This window comes from Vipera berus (genome assembly GCF_964194415.1).
Source record: "Vipera berus genome assembly, contig: HAP1_SCAFFOLD_58, whole genome shotgun sequence".
Classification (NCBI taxonomy): domain Eukaryota; kingdom Metazoa; phylum Chordata; class Lepidosauria; order Squamata; family Viperidae; genus Vipera; species Vipera berus.
In genome coordinates, this window is record NW_027673639.1 from 37,530 (window position 1) to 53,819 (window position 16,290).

Here is a 16,290-nt window from a genome sequence, read left to right on the forward strand (position 1 = left end):
TGATGGAACCGGTTCCCGGTTACGCGATGTCGACGGCCCGTTTGCAGAGCTACCGCCTTCGGCAGCCTGCAAACGTGCCGCGACAGCTTTCCCAAAGAGCGGCGCCACTGCCCATTTGTGCGGAGGTGCGGGCGCACCTCTCCAAAGGTTTGGGGAGGTGCGCACGCACCTATGGTCATTCAAAGAGGTGCACGTGCACCTCTCGGAATGGGCAGCAGTGTCGCTTGTTGGGAAAGCTGCTGCGGCCCGTCTGCAAAGCTGCCGCTTTCGGCAGCCTGCAAACATGCTGCTGCAGCTTTCTCAAAGAGCGGCGCTGCTGCCCGTTTGCGCGGAGGTACGTGCGCACCTCTCCAAAGGTTTGGGGAGGTGCGCGCGCACCTACGGTCGTTCGGAGAGGTGCGCGCGCACCTCTCGGAATGGGCAGCGGCGTCACTTGTTGGGAAAGCTGCCGCGGCCCGTCTGCAGAGCTGCCGCTTTTGGCAGCTTGCAAACGTGCCGCGGCAGCTTTCCCAAAGAGCGGCGCCGCTGCCCGTTCGCGCAGAGGTGTGCGCGCACCTCTCCAAAGGTTTGGGGAGGTGCACGCGCACCTCTCCAAACGGGTGGTGCCACTCTCCATTTGGAGAGGTGCGCGTGCACCACTGCCCGTTCGAAGAGGTGCGCGCGCACCGGGCGGCTGGGAGCCGCAGGAGACGGCTCAAAGAGCAGCATGCGGCTCCGGAGCCGCGGGTTGCCGACCCGTGGCCTAGGCAGAAAAGAAGTTTTCAGTGCCAGAGAAATGCTGTTCTCCAATTGCCGCTGCCTTCTATCAAGTGCCAGGAACACTGGTGGTGTGTTCCTGGCCCCGAGTTTTTTTCTTTTTTCATATAGACAAATCCAAGACTGCTCTCCACCACCACCATCCCTGCTGGATACCCCAGGAAAAGTTCCTTCTTTAACCAGGAAACCAGTTCCACCAACCTGCTGTGCAGCTTCCAGGCAACAGCCTGACTGACCTGATCAGGTGTCAGGACCCACCCCAATTCACATCTTAGGAAAGAACTCTTGGAGACAGGATTGTCCAAACAGGAACTTTTACTGAAACATGGTTGACAGTGGATAATCTAGACAGGATCTGGAAAATGTGTCGCAGATCGATACTTTTAAAGTATCCTTGAGTAAAAACCCCTCCCCTCAGTCCATTTGGTCAATCCGGGATCAGTTAAGTTTCATGTGTCAAAAGCCTTCTTGGGAAAAGAGAACTTCAATGCATTTTCAACTTTTGCTTCCTCCCCTTCAAATTCCAATCAGAGATAAACCAGAATCCCCCCCCCCCGCTCTTTCTTTGTTCTTCTCAGTTCAAAGTTTCTTCCCTGGTCTTTGATGATGGCCTCCAGGCAGGCTGAATAAACAACCTTCCATCTAAGGGATAAAGGTAAAAGGTAAATGTTCCGCCGCACATGCGTGCTAGTCGCATGTGCTAGTCGTTTCCGACTCTAGGGGCCGGTGCTCATCTCCGTTTCAAAGCCGAAGAGCTTATCCAAGGACATCTCCGTGGTCATGTGGCTGGCATGATTAGACGCCAAAGGCGCACAGAACGCTGTTACCTTCCCACCCTAGTGGTCCCTATTTTTCTACTTGCATTTTTACATGCTTTCAAACTGCTAGGTTGGCAGGAGCTGGGAGGAGTAACAGGCACTCAGGATTCGACCCGCGAAACTGCCAACCTTCTGATCAACAAGCTCAGCATCCTAGCCCACTGAGACACCGCGTCCCTTTCTAATGGATAGGGATGACCAATTAATGGGAATGGCAGAATCCATGGGGCGAGATTTAGGGTTGCACAGATAGGGAGTTAAGAATGGAATATAAATGGATTTTGACACCAGGGTTCCAGATTCACAGCTCTAGTGCCTTCCAAGCTGCCTGATCAAAGGAAGCACCTGATTTTCCATGCTATTTTTTTATTTAGGAGAAAGTCATAAATCAAAATTTACACTCAATGCATTATGAAGGAACTGGATACTGTTTAATTGCATCAGTGTCAACGGATTTCACAGTAAATTGAAATTATTTGGTAAAAAGGTACCCCTAAATACTTTTTGCTCCAATGGGAGGATTCGACCATTCACCTTGTCCTTCTCTGACTCTTCTTCAGAGAATTTGAGGGGCCCAAACTTGGCACAGTATTGATGATGCAGGTTGAGCAGAGCAGAACCGATCAGAACAATTCTTGGCCTCTGTTTCATGGCCCTGATCTGAATTCTTAGGAGAGGACAGTTTCTGGCTCCTTCTCCACCTTCAGGAGGGGTCTTAGCTGCAGCCAGGATGGCCCAGAAAAGGAGCAGCTGAGAGGCCGGCTGGAACTCAAGCAGGAAATAAGGAAGGCTGGTCTTGGACAACAGGCAAAGCCCCAGAAATCTAGCCCTTCTCAATACTGCCACACTTAGCACATGTCAATGGGGTGTTAGATCCTAGGGAAGAAATTGTGTTGTGTGAACGAAAACAAGTCATGCTGAAGTATAAAATTGCAACTTTCTTGCCATTCAGCCTCTATATTGCCTTTGCCAGCCTACCTGGGCAGGTTGTTGTGAGCTTTAATCTAGGGCCAGACAGTGCCCCGCCTCCTTCACTGGGCCGAGCATCTCTGAACTGCAGCGCTCCCAAGGGCCAGCAGGTAGTGCCAACACCCATCTTTGGCTGCCCCCTGATGGCCGGTGGGGGAGTGGCTGCTCAGCTGTACTTCATCTCCCGGGCCAGGAAAGCCAAAGCGCCCCCCCCCCTGCAGCAAAGACCTCAGTGGGTCCCTCAAAGATCTCTTTGCTGGCAGTTCCTGGGCAAGTGCGAGGAAGGACTCACGGATTGTGTGGGCCGGAGCTGGAGGGCTGGTGCGGCCTTCATCATCCCGGGCCTAAGATTGCAGCCCTCCAGCCTTGAACGGGGCAGTAGCAGGAGGACCCACAGAAGTTGCTCTTGGTTGCTCTCATATGTTGCCATTGAGGCTTGTTGCAGGGACTCGCCTGAAGGGTGTCCACTGGGAACCTTCTCCAGCCATGGACTCTCAGCCTGGCCCTGGACATCATTGGCTGTCCTGGGAAGTAATCTTGATTAGGGTTAGTTGGAACTTCAATGGAAAATGTGGTTCTTAAGGCCAGTTTATGGGACCATCTCTTCTCCCCACTTTCCTCCTTTCTCTTTGGCAGGGCAGAAGATGTGAGGAAAAAACCCAAGAAAAACATTTCGGAAAAGCATGAGATGAATACAAATATTTAAAGTCAAACAATAATTGCATATCCTCCTTCCCCCCCCCCCATGCACGAAGAGGTTCCAGTGTGAATACAGAGCGAGTGAAGGGAGGGGCAGAAGCTCTGGAGAGCCAAAACACCGAAACAGGCAGATTCGTCCATGAAATCAGGATCAGAATCACAGAATTAATGTACCGGTAAATGAATTAATAAATAAATGATGATGAGAGCTGGTAGGGACATTGGAGGTCTTCTAGTCCAGCCCCCTGCTCAGGCAGGAGACCCTACACCATTTCAGACAAATGGCTGTCGAGTCTCTTCTTAAAACCTTCCAGTGTTGGAGCATTGACAGCTTCTGGTGGCAGGTAGTTCCACTGCTTAATTCTTCTCCCTGTCAGGAAATTCCTCCCTCCTCCCCGCTGGCTTTCCCTCCGTCCTGCTTCTCCCGCCTTCGGGGGGCTTCGGGGACGAGCCCGGCTCCCTCCTCCTCGGGGCGCCCCCCAGATACGGGAAGGCTGCTCTCCCGCCTCCCCCGCCCTTCTCCCCATCTGCTCCCACCCCCGCGCGGGAGGGGGGCTGCCTGGGGGCCGCGGGGGGGCCTGGCCGGAGCCCCCCCAACTCCCCCCGCCCTGCCTGGGGAGAGACTTCGCTACTACGCAGGCGCCATGTAGCTGATGGATGCAAGGAGGACGCCGATTGGTCGCTCTGGCGAGGGCGGCTATTGGCAGGAGGACTCGTAGGGGCGGTCCCTTCAAGCGAAAGAGGAAGAGCAACCAAGAAAAGGGTTCGCAGGGAACTCTCGCCTCCACTTCCGGGAACGAACCGAACTGAGGCGCTTAATTGACTCGGCCGCGGACTGGCTCGGAGCCAGGTAGGGCGCAAGGGATGCCGGGAGTCGCAGTCCGAGCTCTTCTCTGGCGGAGAAAGGGGGGAGGGGGGAGCCCGAGGCCTGGTCTGGCGGGAGGGGCGCTGGGAGGGAGGCCTGCCCGGAAAGTCTCACTGAGAGGCCGAGGCTTCGGCCTTGGTTCCCGGGCGGGACTGGGACTCCCCTCCGTGGAAGGGACGAAGCCGTGACCCGCCTCTCCCCATTTGCCCCTGCAGGACTTCGGGCGAGCCCGGCGGAGGAAGGAAGGAAGGAGGCCGCGCGCAGCAGCCCAGGGAGGAGACGGCGGGGAAGGCCCGGAAGGGATGAGCCGAAGGGGACTCCGGGAAAGGAGGCCGCCTGGAGGGCGAAGCGGGGAGCGGGAAACGGGCGGAGACCCTGAGACGAGCCTGGAGGGCGGAGGGTCCCCCTGCCTGGGGAGAGACGCAGCCCGGGAGGCCCCTCAGCTCCGCCGGCCTGGATGCGGAGTGGGGGGGTGGGAAGACGGGACCTCAGAATTCTAGAATTCACCTTCCCGGTGGGACGAAGACAGACGTCGTTACTGCGCAGGCGCCACCTAGCTCATGGGTGGAAGGAGGACGCCGCTTGGTCGCTCTGGCGACGGCGGCATTAGCAGCAGGACACGTAGGGGCGGTCCCTTCAAGCGAAAGAGGAAGAGCAACCAGCAAAAGGGCTCGCATGGAACTCTCGCCTCCACTTCCGGAATCAAACAATCCAGGCGCCGAATTAACTAGTCCGTTTAGCGTAGGGGTCCTCAAACTTGGCTCCTTTCAGACTTGTGGACTTCAAATCCCAGAATTCCTCAGCCAGGCACGCTGGCTGAGGAATTCTGGGAGTTGAAGTCCACAAGTCTGAAAGGGGCCAAGTTTGAGGACCCCTGGGAGCCAGGTAGGAAGTAAGGGATGCCGGGAGTTGTAGTCTGAAAGTCTCTGGCCGAGGAGGGAGGGAGTGAGGGGGAGGCCGAGTCCTGGTCTGGTGGAACGGGAGCTGGGAGGGAGGCCTGGCCGGAAAGTTTCACTGAGAGGCCGAGGCTTCGGCCTTCCTCCCCGGGCGGGGCTGGGACTACCCTCCGGGGAAGGGGCGAAGCCGTGACCTTCCTTTCCCCCTTCGCCCCTGCAGGATTTTGAGCGAGCACGGCGGAGGAAGGAAGGAGATGCCGGCCGAGAGGAGAGGAGGCCCCGCGCAGCAGCCCTGGGAGGAGACGGCGGGGAAGGCCCGGAAGGGATGAACGGAGGGGGACTCCGCGAAAGGAGGCCGCCTGGAGGGCGAAGCGGGGAGCAGGAAACGGGCGGAGACCCTGAGACGGGCCTGAAGGGCGGAGGGTCCCTCAGAAGAGGCGGGAAACTCGGGAGTCCCCAGAGGATCCAGGAGGGAGGAGAGAAATATCAGTGCCCGGAATGTGGAAAATCCTCCAAATCAAATGAAGCTCTTAAAAACCATCGAAGGATCCACAGAGGAGAAAAACCATTTAAATGCTTGGAGTGTGGGAAGAGCTTCAGTCAGAGGGGAAACCTTTATGCACATCGAAGAATCCACACAGCAGAGAAACTGTATGAATGCCCTGAGTGTGGAAAGAGGTTCAATTTGAGTGAAAACCTTTATGCACATCAAAGAATCCATACAGCAGAGAAACCGTATAAATGCCCGGACTGTGGAAAATCCTTCCAAAGAAATGGAGATCTTAAAAACCATCTAAGAATCCACACTGGAGAAAAACCATATAAATGCCTGGAATGTGGAAAGAGCTTCAGTCAGACAGGACACCTTTATAGACATCAAAGGATCCACTTAGGCGAGAAACCACATAAATACCTGGAGTGTGGAAAGATATTCAGTGAGAGGAGAACAGATGGAAGACTCAGGAGTCCCGAGAGAATCCAGGAGGGAGGAAAGAAATATCAGTGCCCAGAATGTGGAAAATCCTTCAGAAGGAACCACCATCTTGAAAGGCATTTAAGAATCCACATAGGAGAAAAACCACATAAATGCCTGGAGTGTGGGAAAAGCTTCAGTGAGAGAGGAAACCTCTATAGTCATCAAAAAATTCACACTGGAGAGAAACAGCATAAATGCCTGGAGTGTGGAAAGAGCTTCAGTCAGAGTAGCGCCCTTTATAATCATCGAAGGATCCACACTGGAGAAAAACCATATAAATGTCTGGAGTGTGGAAAGAGCTTCAGTCTGAGGGGTACCCTTTGTAGACATCAAAGGATTCACACTGGAGAAAAACCATATGCATGCCTGGCGTGTGGAAAGAGCTTCAGTCGGAGGGGCACCCTTAATAGACATCAAAGGATTCACACAGGAGAAAAACCGAATAAATGCACAGTGTGTGGAAAGAACTTCAGTCGCAGGGGCAACCTTTATAGACATCAGAAAATGCACTCAGGAGAAAAACCATATAAATGTCTGGAGTGTGGAAAGAGCTTCAGTCAGAGTAGTGCCCTTTATAGACATCAAAAAATTCACACTGGAGAGAAACAGCATAAATGCCTGGAGTGTGGAAAGAGCTTCAGTCAGAGTAGCGCCCTTAATGGTCATCAAAAGATCCATACAGGAGAAAACCCGTATAAATGCCTGGAGTGTGGAAAGAGTTTCAGTCTGAGGGGTAGCCTTCATAGACATCTAAGAATCCACACAGGAGAAAAACCATATGAATGCCTGGAGTGTGGAAAGAGCTTCAACCTGAGGGGCACCCTTAATAGACATCAAAGGATTCACACAGGAGAAAAACCGAATAAATGCACAGAGTGTGGAAAGAGCTTCAGTCTGAGGGGCACTCTTAATACACATCAAAGGATTCACAAAGGAGAAAAACCGAATAAATGCACAGAGTGTGGAAAGAGCTTTAGTCGGAGGAGCAGCCTGTATATACATCAAAGGATCCACACAGAAGACAAACCATATGAGTGCCTGGAGTGTGGAAAGAGCTTTAGTGATAGGAGCACCTTTCGTCTTCATCAAAGAATCCACTCAGGAGAGACACAGCATAAATGCCAGGAGTGTGGAAAGAAATTCAGTCGGAGGGGACATCTTTATTTACATCAAAGGATCCACACAGAAGAAAAACCAAATAAATGCCTGGAGTGTGGAAAGTGCTTCAGTCAGAGGGGAAACCTTTATGTACATCAAAGGATCCATTCAGAGGAGAAAGCGTATAAATGCCTCCAGTGTGGAAAGAGCTTTACTGAAAGTGGTGGTCTTCGTAAACATCAAAGAATTCACACAGGAGAAAAACCATATGTCTAGAGTTGGGAAGGTGTGAGCACTTACCCTTCATTGTCATCTCATCCTTTTATGTGTCAACATTTTACTATTCCCTACTATTCCGTGGTGGCTCAGTGGGTTAAGACGCTGAGCTTGTCGATCAGAAGGTCGGCAGTTTGGCGGCCCGAATTTTGAGTGCCGCATAACAGAGTGAGCTCCTGTTAGTCGTCCCAGCTTCTGCCCACCTAGCAGTTCGAAAGCACGTAAAATGCAAGTAGAAAAATAGGGACCACTATGGTGGGAAGGTAACAGCGTTCTGTGTGCCTTTTGCGTCTAGTCATGCCAGCCACGTGACCATGGAGATGTCCTCAGACAAGCTCTGGCCCTTCAGCTTTGAAACGGAGATGAGCACTGGCCACTAGAGTTGGAAACGACTAGTACGCATGTGCGGGGGAAGCTTTACCTTATTGCTACACTCTGTTTAATGATTCTGCTATTCTGTTATTTCTAATAGTTGAATTTGAATCATACACACTTTTCAAGGGGTACATAATCTTATAAGTGGAAGTGTATTCATTTCCACAAAGTTGTATCACAATTTCTTCTTATTGGTGAGATTTCATTTTGAGATTCAGAAGCTGCTATTGGAATGTTCTGAAGAAACTTACCACTTTCAATTGTGCCCACAGTTCTTTCCATGGGCCTGGAAATCAGAACATTCTCTCCTGGGTTGATTTTCCCCTTAAAATAGGACTCTCGCCTCTTCCGTACCTTTTGGCACACTCCCTCCTTCCACAGAAAGAACAAACTACACTCTTGGTTATTATTGAGTCAATTAATGAGTCAATTTACCCTTTTCTCTCCTTATGTGGGCCATAAACTTTGCCTCATCTGAAGACCTCTGTGTTACAGGAATACAGTCCTTGCTGAGGACCAAGGGACTCTCTCAGGGTGAATAGCAAAGGACTTTTTCAATTGTACATGTGATTCAGCTGGCCGAAATGGTATCTTTTCACAACAGATTTATATGGCTCAGGATGCCTTTTCCCATGCGAACATTCTCCTTTTAATACAATGGCTTTACATGGTTATGTTATTATGGTATGTTTAACTTACTGCCCACGTTTCTGATTAACAGGATTTCTTCCATCCAATCAACTATTCTTTTGCCTGGTAGAACCTAGGTGTCTGAGCTGCCCCAACTAGGTCCGTTAGGAAGGAAAGATCCTCAACTTCATCAGATTGAAGCAAAAGGTGCCTCTCGTAGAAACCAATTCTGGTCCAATTCGCTATCTCTCGTGGGTGGCTGGGGCTGGTCCTGGTAAAAGGGAAGCCTCGTGGCTGCAAGGCTACATCAGCAAGGGAGCCATGGAGGTGGTTTTGGGGGGTGGCACTTATATACAACCTGGTATAACAAAGCCAAAACATACTCAGCCTTAGATCCACGGGACAGCCCTGGAACCAGCAAGTTCCCCCCCCCCCACTAAGGTGTGCGCACAGGAGATGGCCCGCGCCAGAGCCCTGGGTAAAGTCAGCCTGTAGGGAAGATAGGGAGCAAAGTCACCAGACTCTGCTGGCTCGTGCGCCAGGGCGCAGGGAAGGGCACACGTCACTGGTTCCAGGGCTATCCTGGACCACATTTTATATCTACTTGAATAGTACGTGTATTGGCTTCCCCCTTGCTTCCTTTCTCTCCAAATATCTTGCATCCTTAATTCGTCCACCATCTTGAAAAAGTTTTTGGCAATCTTCTGGGTCCTTTTCTTCCTTCCTTGCTTTTATAGTCTAGCTTCTGTCTATTATTGCATTAAAATCGCCCATAATACAGATGTTCTCACAGTCTATCGCCCATAGTGCATTATATAGTTTCCTGTAGAACTGTTCTTGCCCCCCATTTATTTATTTATTTATTTATTTATTGATGGGATTTATATCCCGCCCTCTCTCCCGAAGGGCTCAGGGCGGCTAACAACAAAACATATAATAAGTACAGAAATCAAGATAAAAATAAAATTGAAATCATCTGTGCAATAAATTAAAATTAAGGAAATTAGAAAATAAATTAAAAGTTCTAAATATAAATTAATTGAAATGTCTGTCAGTCCAGGTCAGCCTGGTGGAACAGGAGTGTTTTGAGGCCGCGGCGAAAGGATTGGAGGTTTTGGGCCATCCGAAGCTCAGGGGGGAGCTGATTCCATAGGGCTGGCGCTCCCACAGAGAAGGCCCTCCCCCTGGGGGTCGCCAGCCGACATTGCCTAGCTGACGGTACCCTGAGGAGGCCTTCTATGTGTGAGCGTACTGGACGATGGGAATTTGTTCCCGGCAGCAGATGGTCCTGCAAGTATCCCGGACCTAAGCCATGTAGGGCTTTAAAGGTAAGTACCAGCACCTTAAATCTCACCCGGAGGGCAACTGGTAGCCAATGCAGCTCACGCAGGAGGGGTGTGATATGGGATGCTCCCATCACAACCCGTGCAGCTGCATTGTGCACCAGCTGAAGCCTCCGGGTGGACTTCAAGGGCAGCCCCATGTAGAGAGCATTACAGTAATCAATACGGGAGGTGACGAGTGCGTGGGTGACTGTACGTAGGGCATCTCGGTCCAAAAAGGGGCGCAATTGGTATATAAGACGAATCTGTGCAAATGTCCCCCTAGCCACGACTCCAATATGATCTTCAAAACTGAGTCGTGAGTCTAAGAGGACGCCCAGATTGCATGCTCTATCAATGGGAGGTAACATCTCTCCTCCTATAGTCAGAGATGGAACCTCTTGGACTAAACGAGATGATGGTATGTACAGCCACTCAGTCTTGGCCGGGTTGAGTCGAAGCCTGTTTTCTCCCATCCAAATCTGTACCGCTTCCAGGCAACGGGACATCACATCGAGGGCATCACTGGGTTGGTTCGGGGTGGAGATGAATAGCTGGGTATCATCAGCATATTGATATTTCACCCCGAAGCTACGGATGACCTCTCCCAGCGGCTTCATATAGATGTTGAACAGGAGGGGCGAGAGCACCGAACCCTGAGGCACTCTACAATTAAGAGGCCTAGGGCTTGACCTCTGCCCTCCTGCCAACACTGTCTGCGAATGGTCCGAGAGGTAGGAGGAGAACCACCACAGAACAGTGCCTCCCACTCCTAGCCCCTCAAGACGACGCAATAAGATACCATGGTCGATGGTATCAAAAGCCGCTGATAGATCTTATAGGACCAGGACAGAGGAATAACCTCTATCTCGGGCCCGCCAGAGATCATTCACCAGTGCGACCAATGCCGTCTCTGTGCTGTGCCCGGGTCTGAAACCTGATTGGTACGGATCTAGATATTCAGCTTCCTCCAGGTTCAAAGGGAGCTGTCGTGCCACCACGCTCTCAACGACCTTCGCAAGGAAGCGAAGGTTGGAGACAGGACGGAAGTTGTTTAAAACAGCTGGGTCCAGTGCCGGTTTCTTGAGGAGGGGCCTTACCACCGCCTCTTTCAAGGCGGCAGGGAAGTACCCCTCACTCATTTGGGGCATAGATTCCTACTAATATCTGTTTTTGCTTAATTATCATCTCCACTACTAAAATCCTACCTTCTCTTATCTTTATAAATTTGCTTGGCTAAGATTGACTCTCTGATATATATTGCTACTCTTTATTTGTGCTGTGATAAAGATGCAAACATCTTTCCCAGTTTAGGGCATTCCAACACCTGTGTATGTTGTTCCTTAATGTGAGTCTCTTGGATAACTATAACACCTAACTATAACATCAGAAGCAGCCTTTGAGCCAAGGTCAGTTTCACCGTTTTCTGTTTTTGCAGACTCTCAAGCTGATGCCCCAGTAGTAACCTATGCTCATGGGGATGAGGCTGATTATGAGAGATTTGGTGCTAGACCTAAGGCTTCACTAGGGAAGGAAGTAATGGATTATTCTCCAAGTTCTGAGCAAACTGTGCAGGAGAAGGCTTTGCAAAGTTATTATGAACAAATTGAAGTTTTTGAGAGAGAGCTGCAAAACGCAAAGTTGTGTGCAGCATGGTATAAAAAGCAAGGGAGAGCCTCTGCTGGCATTCAGTTTTCAGAAGAAGCCATATTGCCCCCCTCTTCACAAGCATTGCCACACCCACAAGGGTCAGTCATTTTGCCTTCTTCCTCAGAGACAAAGGCACACCCATTGAGTGTTATGTCAGACAAATGGGAGCCTGACTGCCTGCTGTGTCAAATGACATGTGAGGATACAATGGTGCCTGAATCTAATGTTATAGCACCATCTGCTGGTGAGCCTGTTTTACAAGATGCATTTCAAAGAATGCCGAATGCTTTTTCACAGATGTCTCTTCATCAGACATCGCTCCAAGCTGCCACACCTCCTCATTCATTGGGAGCATCAGCTAGAATGCCTATTAATACTGCTACTATCCAGGTTCCTGTCTCAGATGGAGCACAGCAGCCTTCAGCCCAAGTGCGGCCTCCACTGGTTTCTCAAATACAAAGGCCAGTGCTAACTGCAGGCCAACTTAATGTGCCAGCGCCTTCTGCTGGCCAGGGTGGAATAGCAGCTCAAAGACAGTCACAGCCAGCACCAATACTACTGGCAGCTTCAATGCAACTGCCGCAAGCCCTGGCACAGGCGCCACTGGTGCCCCCTGCTGGCTATGTCCGGATGGCACAGCCTGCACAACCAGCACCACCTGCAGGCCAGTTTGTTGTTGTTGTTAGTTGCGAAGTCGTGTCCGACCCATCGCGACCCTATGGACAATGTTCCTCCAGGCCTTCCTGTCCTCTACCATCTTCTGGAGTCCATTTAAGCTCACGCCTACTGCTTCAGTGACTCCATCCAGCCACCTCATTCTCTGTCGTCCCCTTCTTCTATTGCCCTCAATCTTTCCCAGCATTAGGCTCTTCTCCAGTGAGTCCTTCCTTCTCATTAGGTGGCCAAAGTATTTGTGTTTTAGCTTCAGGATCTGGCCTTCAAAAGAGCAGTCAGGGTATTTTATTTGTAACCCTGTATTCAACTCTGGGAAGTGAGGGAGCGGGAGGGTGGGGTGGGCTGGGTTTTGGGGTTTATATTGTAACTTTTATAAAACTTTCAATATAATAATAATAATAATAATAAAATAATAATAATAATAATAATAATAATAATAATAATAATAATAATAATAATAATGTTGGAAGGGACCTTGGAGGTCATCTAGTCCAACCCCCTGCTCAGGCAGGAAACAACACTGTGCTTCACTAATATTAGCAGGAATGTAATTAAAAGTTTCTTGACTACATGTAAAAAACCATCCTTGCGGGAGTCAAACATGAACAAAATTAAAGTTTCCTCAAAAGCTGTACAATTTAAACAGGTGAACTAATACGAAAACAGTGAGGTTTTTTACTTGAAAATGTACAATTAACTATTTTAGCACATGTTATATTTTCAGGGATTGCTACTATTGGGGTGTGCAAAGCAATTACATCAGGGGGTATCATATGCAGTCAACCCCCAACTAGATATAGTCCCATAGTTAAAGTTTTTATACAATAGAAAGTTACTCAAGCCAGTAAAGTTTTGAATTACTGCAGAAGAAGTACAGACAGGAATCAAACATGTAATAAGAGTCAGAGATTAAGTTAAAAGGCTGTTGAGAAAAAGTATGAAAAGCTAAAATAACAGCAGACAATTCTGAGCGTTGCAGAGATGATTGTATTGCAGTATAGGACACTTTCCATGTATCATCATTGTAAGCAATCGCTCCTCTCATTCTCCCTCGGTCTGGGGGGGGAAAAACAGTTGGAGCTTGCAAAAGCGGAGAAGGCAAAAGATCACGTGAAGTACTAATACCACTTTACAATGCCTTGGTAAGGCCACACCTGGAATACTGCATCCAGTTTTGGTCTCCACGATGTAAAAAAGATGTTGAGACTCTAGAAAGGGTACAGAGAAGAGCAACAAAGATGATTGGGGGACTGGAGGCTAAAACATATGCGGAACGGTTGCTGGAATTGGGTATGTGTAGTTTAATGAAGAGAAGGTTGAGGGGTGACATGATAGCAGTGTTCCAATATCTGAGGGGCTGCCACAAAGAAGAGGGAGTCAAGCTATTCTCCAAAGCACCCGAAGGCAGGACAAGAAGAAATGGATGGAAACTAGTCAAGGAGAGAAGCAACCTAGAACTAAGGAGAAACTTCCTGACAGTTAGAACAACTAACCAGTGGAACAACCTGCCTCCAGAAGCTGTGAATGCTCCAACACTGGAAGTTTTTAAGAAGAGACTGGACAGCCATTTGTCTGAAATGGCATAGGGTTTCCTGCCTTAGCAGGGGGTTGGACTAGATAACCTCCAAGGTCCCTTCCAAATTATTATTATTATTATTATTATTATTATTATTATTATTATTATTATTATTATTATTATTATTTGAAAAGCTTTACAGTACATTTTTGAATACAAAACCCCTCCCCTCCCCTCTCCCCAAACCTCCCCAACTCTCCCGTCCCCCCCTCCCCGACTTTCCAGAGCTAAATACAGGGTATAAAAATACAAACAAACATAATCTAAAATATGCCAACAATAAAATATTAAATTCTATCGCACTTTAACTCTTAATAAAATAACTACAAGCTAGTTATACATCATATAAATCCATTACTTATTCAAATGCTAAGTGAAACTTTTTAGTCCCATATTTATTCTGGATATAATCAATCCATCTTCTCCACTCCACAATGTATCTCTGTTGCGATTGGTCTTTCAAATACGCTGAAATCTTTGTCATTTCTGCCAAATTGGAAACTTTTAAAGTCCATTCTTCTATAGTCGGCAGTTCTTCCTTCTTCCAATATTGCGCTACTAAAAGTCTCGCTGCCGTAATTAAATTCAACATCAACTTAGTGTCCACAACGGTAGTGTCTGTGATAATGCCCAGTAAAAACAATTGCAGACAAAACTTTATCCTTTTCTTCAATATTTTTTGCATATTCCACCAAATTTTAATCCAAAAAGCTTTAACCCTTTTGCAAGTCCACCATATATGAAAATACGTTGCATCCTCACAACCACACCTCCAACATTTGGGCTGGCAGTTCGGATACATACTTGCTAATTTTTTAGGATCTAAGTGCCACCTATAAAACATTTTATAAAAGTTTTCTCTTAAATTTTGGGCCTGTGTAAATTTTACATTTCTCACCCAGATCTTTTCCCAAGTATCCATTGTGATAACTTCTTGAAAATTCTGAGCCCATTTTATCATACAGTTTTTGACAAGTTCCATCTCTGAATCAATTTCTATCAATGCAAGATATATCCTTTTTATATGTGCTTGACCTTGATCTCTAATTTGCTTTACCAAATTTTCATCAAACATTGAAAAACCAGTTTTCTGGTCCTCTTTCCACCTAGCCTGTAATTGCCCATACTGAAACCAGGTTTGTACAATCTTTTCTTCTTTTAAAATATTATATGACTTTAATTGCCATACATTCCTCTCAAACCTTAAAATTTCCTTATATGTAGTCACATCATGTTTAAATCCCACATTTATATTTTCTATTGTGTGTTTAGGTATTGCCCAAAGTGGTATCTTATAATTTAACTTATGTCTATACTTTTTCCAAACTCGCAACAGAGCATACCTTATAATATGTATCTTAAACACATTATCCACCTTATCATACAATAAATATGCATGCCATCCAAATAACAAATCATGACCCTCAAGATTTAATAATCTCGCTTGTGTTAAACCAGTCACTTATCGCTGATAGAGCAGCAGCTTCATAATATAATTTAAAATTAGGCATTTTAAGACCACCTCTTTCACGCGTATCTTGCATTATCTTAAATTTAACTCGTGGCTTTTTCCCTGCCCAAACAAATTTATTAATTCCTTTTTGCCATTCCTCCAAATTTAAATCCTTTTTAAGTATAGGTATCATTTGAAATAAAAATAAAAATTTTGGCAAAACATTCATTTTCACTGCTGCAATTCTTCCCAATAAGGATAATTGTAATTTTTTCCAACTATCTAATTCTTTTTGTACTTTTCCCCATAACTTTTCATAATTATTTTTATATAACTTCACATTTGAGGGTGACAAATATATCCCCAAATATTTAACCCTTTTAACTATTTCAAATCCCGTTAGTTCTTCTAAAACAGCCTTTTGTAATACTGTCATATTTTTAGACAACATTTTAGTTTTTTGTATATTAACCTTAAATCCAGAAACTTTCCCATATTGCGTTATTATCTCCATCAATTCTACAACTGAATTGAGAAGCAACCTAGAACTAAGGAGAAACTTCCTGACAGTTAGAACAACTAACCAGTGGAACTACCAGCCACCAGAAGCTGTGAGTGCTCCAACACTGGAAGTTTTTAAGAAGAGACTGGACAGCCATTTGTCTGAAATGGCATAAGGTTTCCTGCCTTAGCAGGGGGTTGGACTAGATGACCTCCAAGGTCCCTTCCAACTTATTATTATTATTATTATTATTATTATTATTATTATTATTATTATTATTATTATTATTATTATTATTATTATTATTATTAAAGTCATTAAACACACAAGCCTAGGTTCTTTAGGCAAATGATATGTAATACAGCCCACATAGTCAGTTAAAGCACACTGAAGAGATAGCTTATTCTGAAAATAAAATTGAAAATCAGATTCCAATCAGATGGAAAAAAACGTCTGTCAAGTAGGTTAAAACTTACAAATCTAAACAAAACAATGCAGAGTAATTTCTTTTAAAACTCAAAAGATTTCAAAAAGAATTGTCCAACAAGTAGTCTCCTCCTTCCAGGAAAAGAACAAAACAAAAGAAAACTGCAAGCTGAAACTGCAAGAATGGGTATTAAATTTCACATCCACCCTCCCTTTCTCAGACCAGAATTCCAAGCAGAGAGAAAAAAGCAGTTAAAACGACCAGCCCCCCCCTTTCTCCTCCGTGTGTGTTTGTGTGTGTGTGTCTCATTCTTAGAGTAACACAGGG

The 16,290-nt window shown here is 47.1% G+C and overlaps 1 protein-coding gene and 1 long non-coding RNA gene across 5 annotated transcripts; one reads left to right on the plus strand and one right to left on the minus strand.

Annotated features, from left to right (window-relative positions):
- Nucleotides 1–1,053: 1,053 nt before the first annotated feature.
- On the minus strand, nt 1,054–3,726 carry LOC308679220. Of its 4 annotated transcripts, none has more exons than XR_014028726.1 (3): nt 3,417–3,726; nt 2,109–3,170; nt 1,054–1,398 (listed from the first exon to the last, which is right to left on the minus strand). It is a non-coding gene; the product is annotated as an uncharacterized lncRNA (long non-coding RNA). The 4 variants fall into 4 exon arrangements; XR_014028727.1 differs by having other exon boundaries at nt 2,109–2,450; nt 2,836–3,726; XR_014028728.1 differs by having other exon boundaries at nt 2,109–2,450; nt 2,553–3,726.
- Nucleotides 3,727–4,073: 347 nt separating this feature from the next.
- Nucleotides 4,074–8,402, plus strand: LOC308679218 (uncharacterized protein). The gene is made up of 2 exons (XM_081346808.1): nt 4,074–4,092; nt 5,224–8,402. Exon 2 carries the CDS (start codon nt 5,329–5,331, stop codon nt 7,351–7,353), a length of 2,025 nt encoding a protein of 674 aa, XP_081202934.1. The 5' UTR covers nt 4,074–4,092; nt 5,224–5,328; the 3' UTR covers nt 7,354–8,402.
- Nucleotides 8,403–16,290: the final 7,888 nt, after the last annotated feature.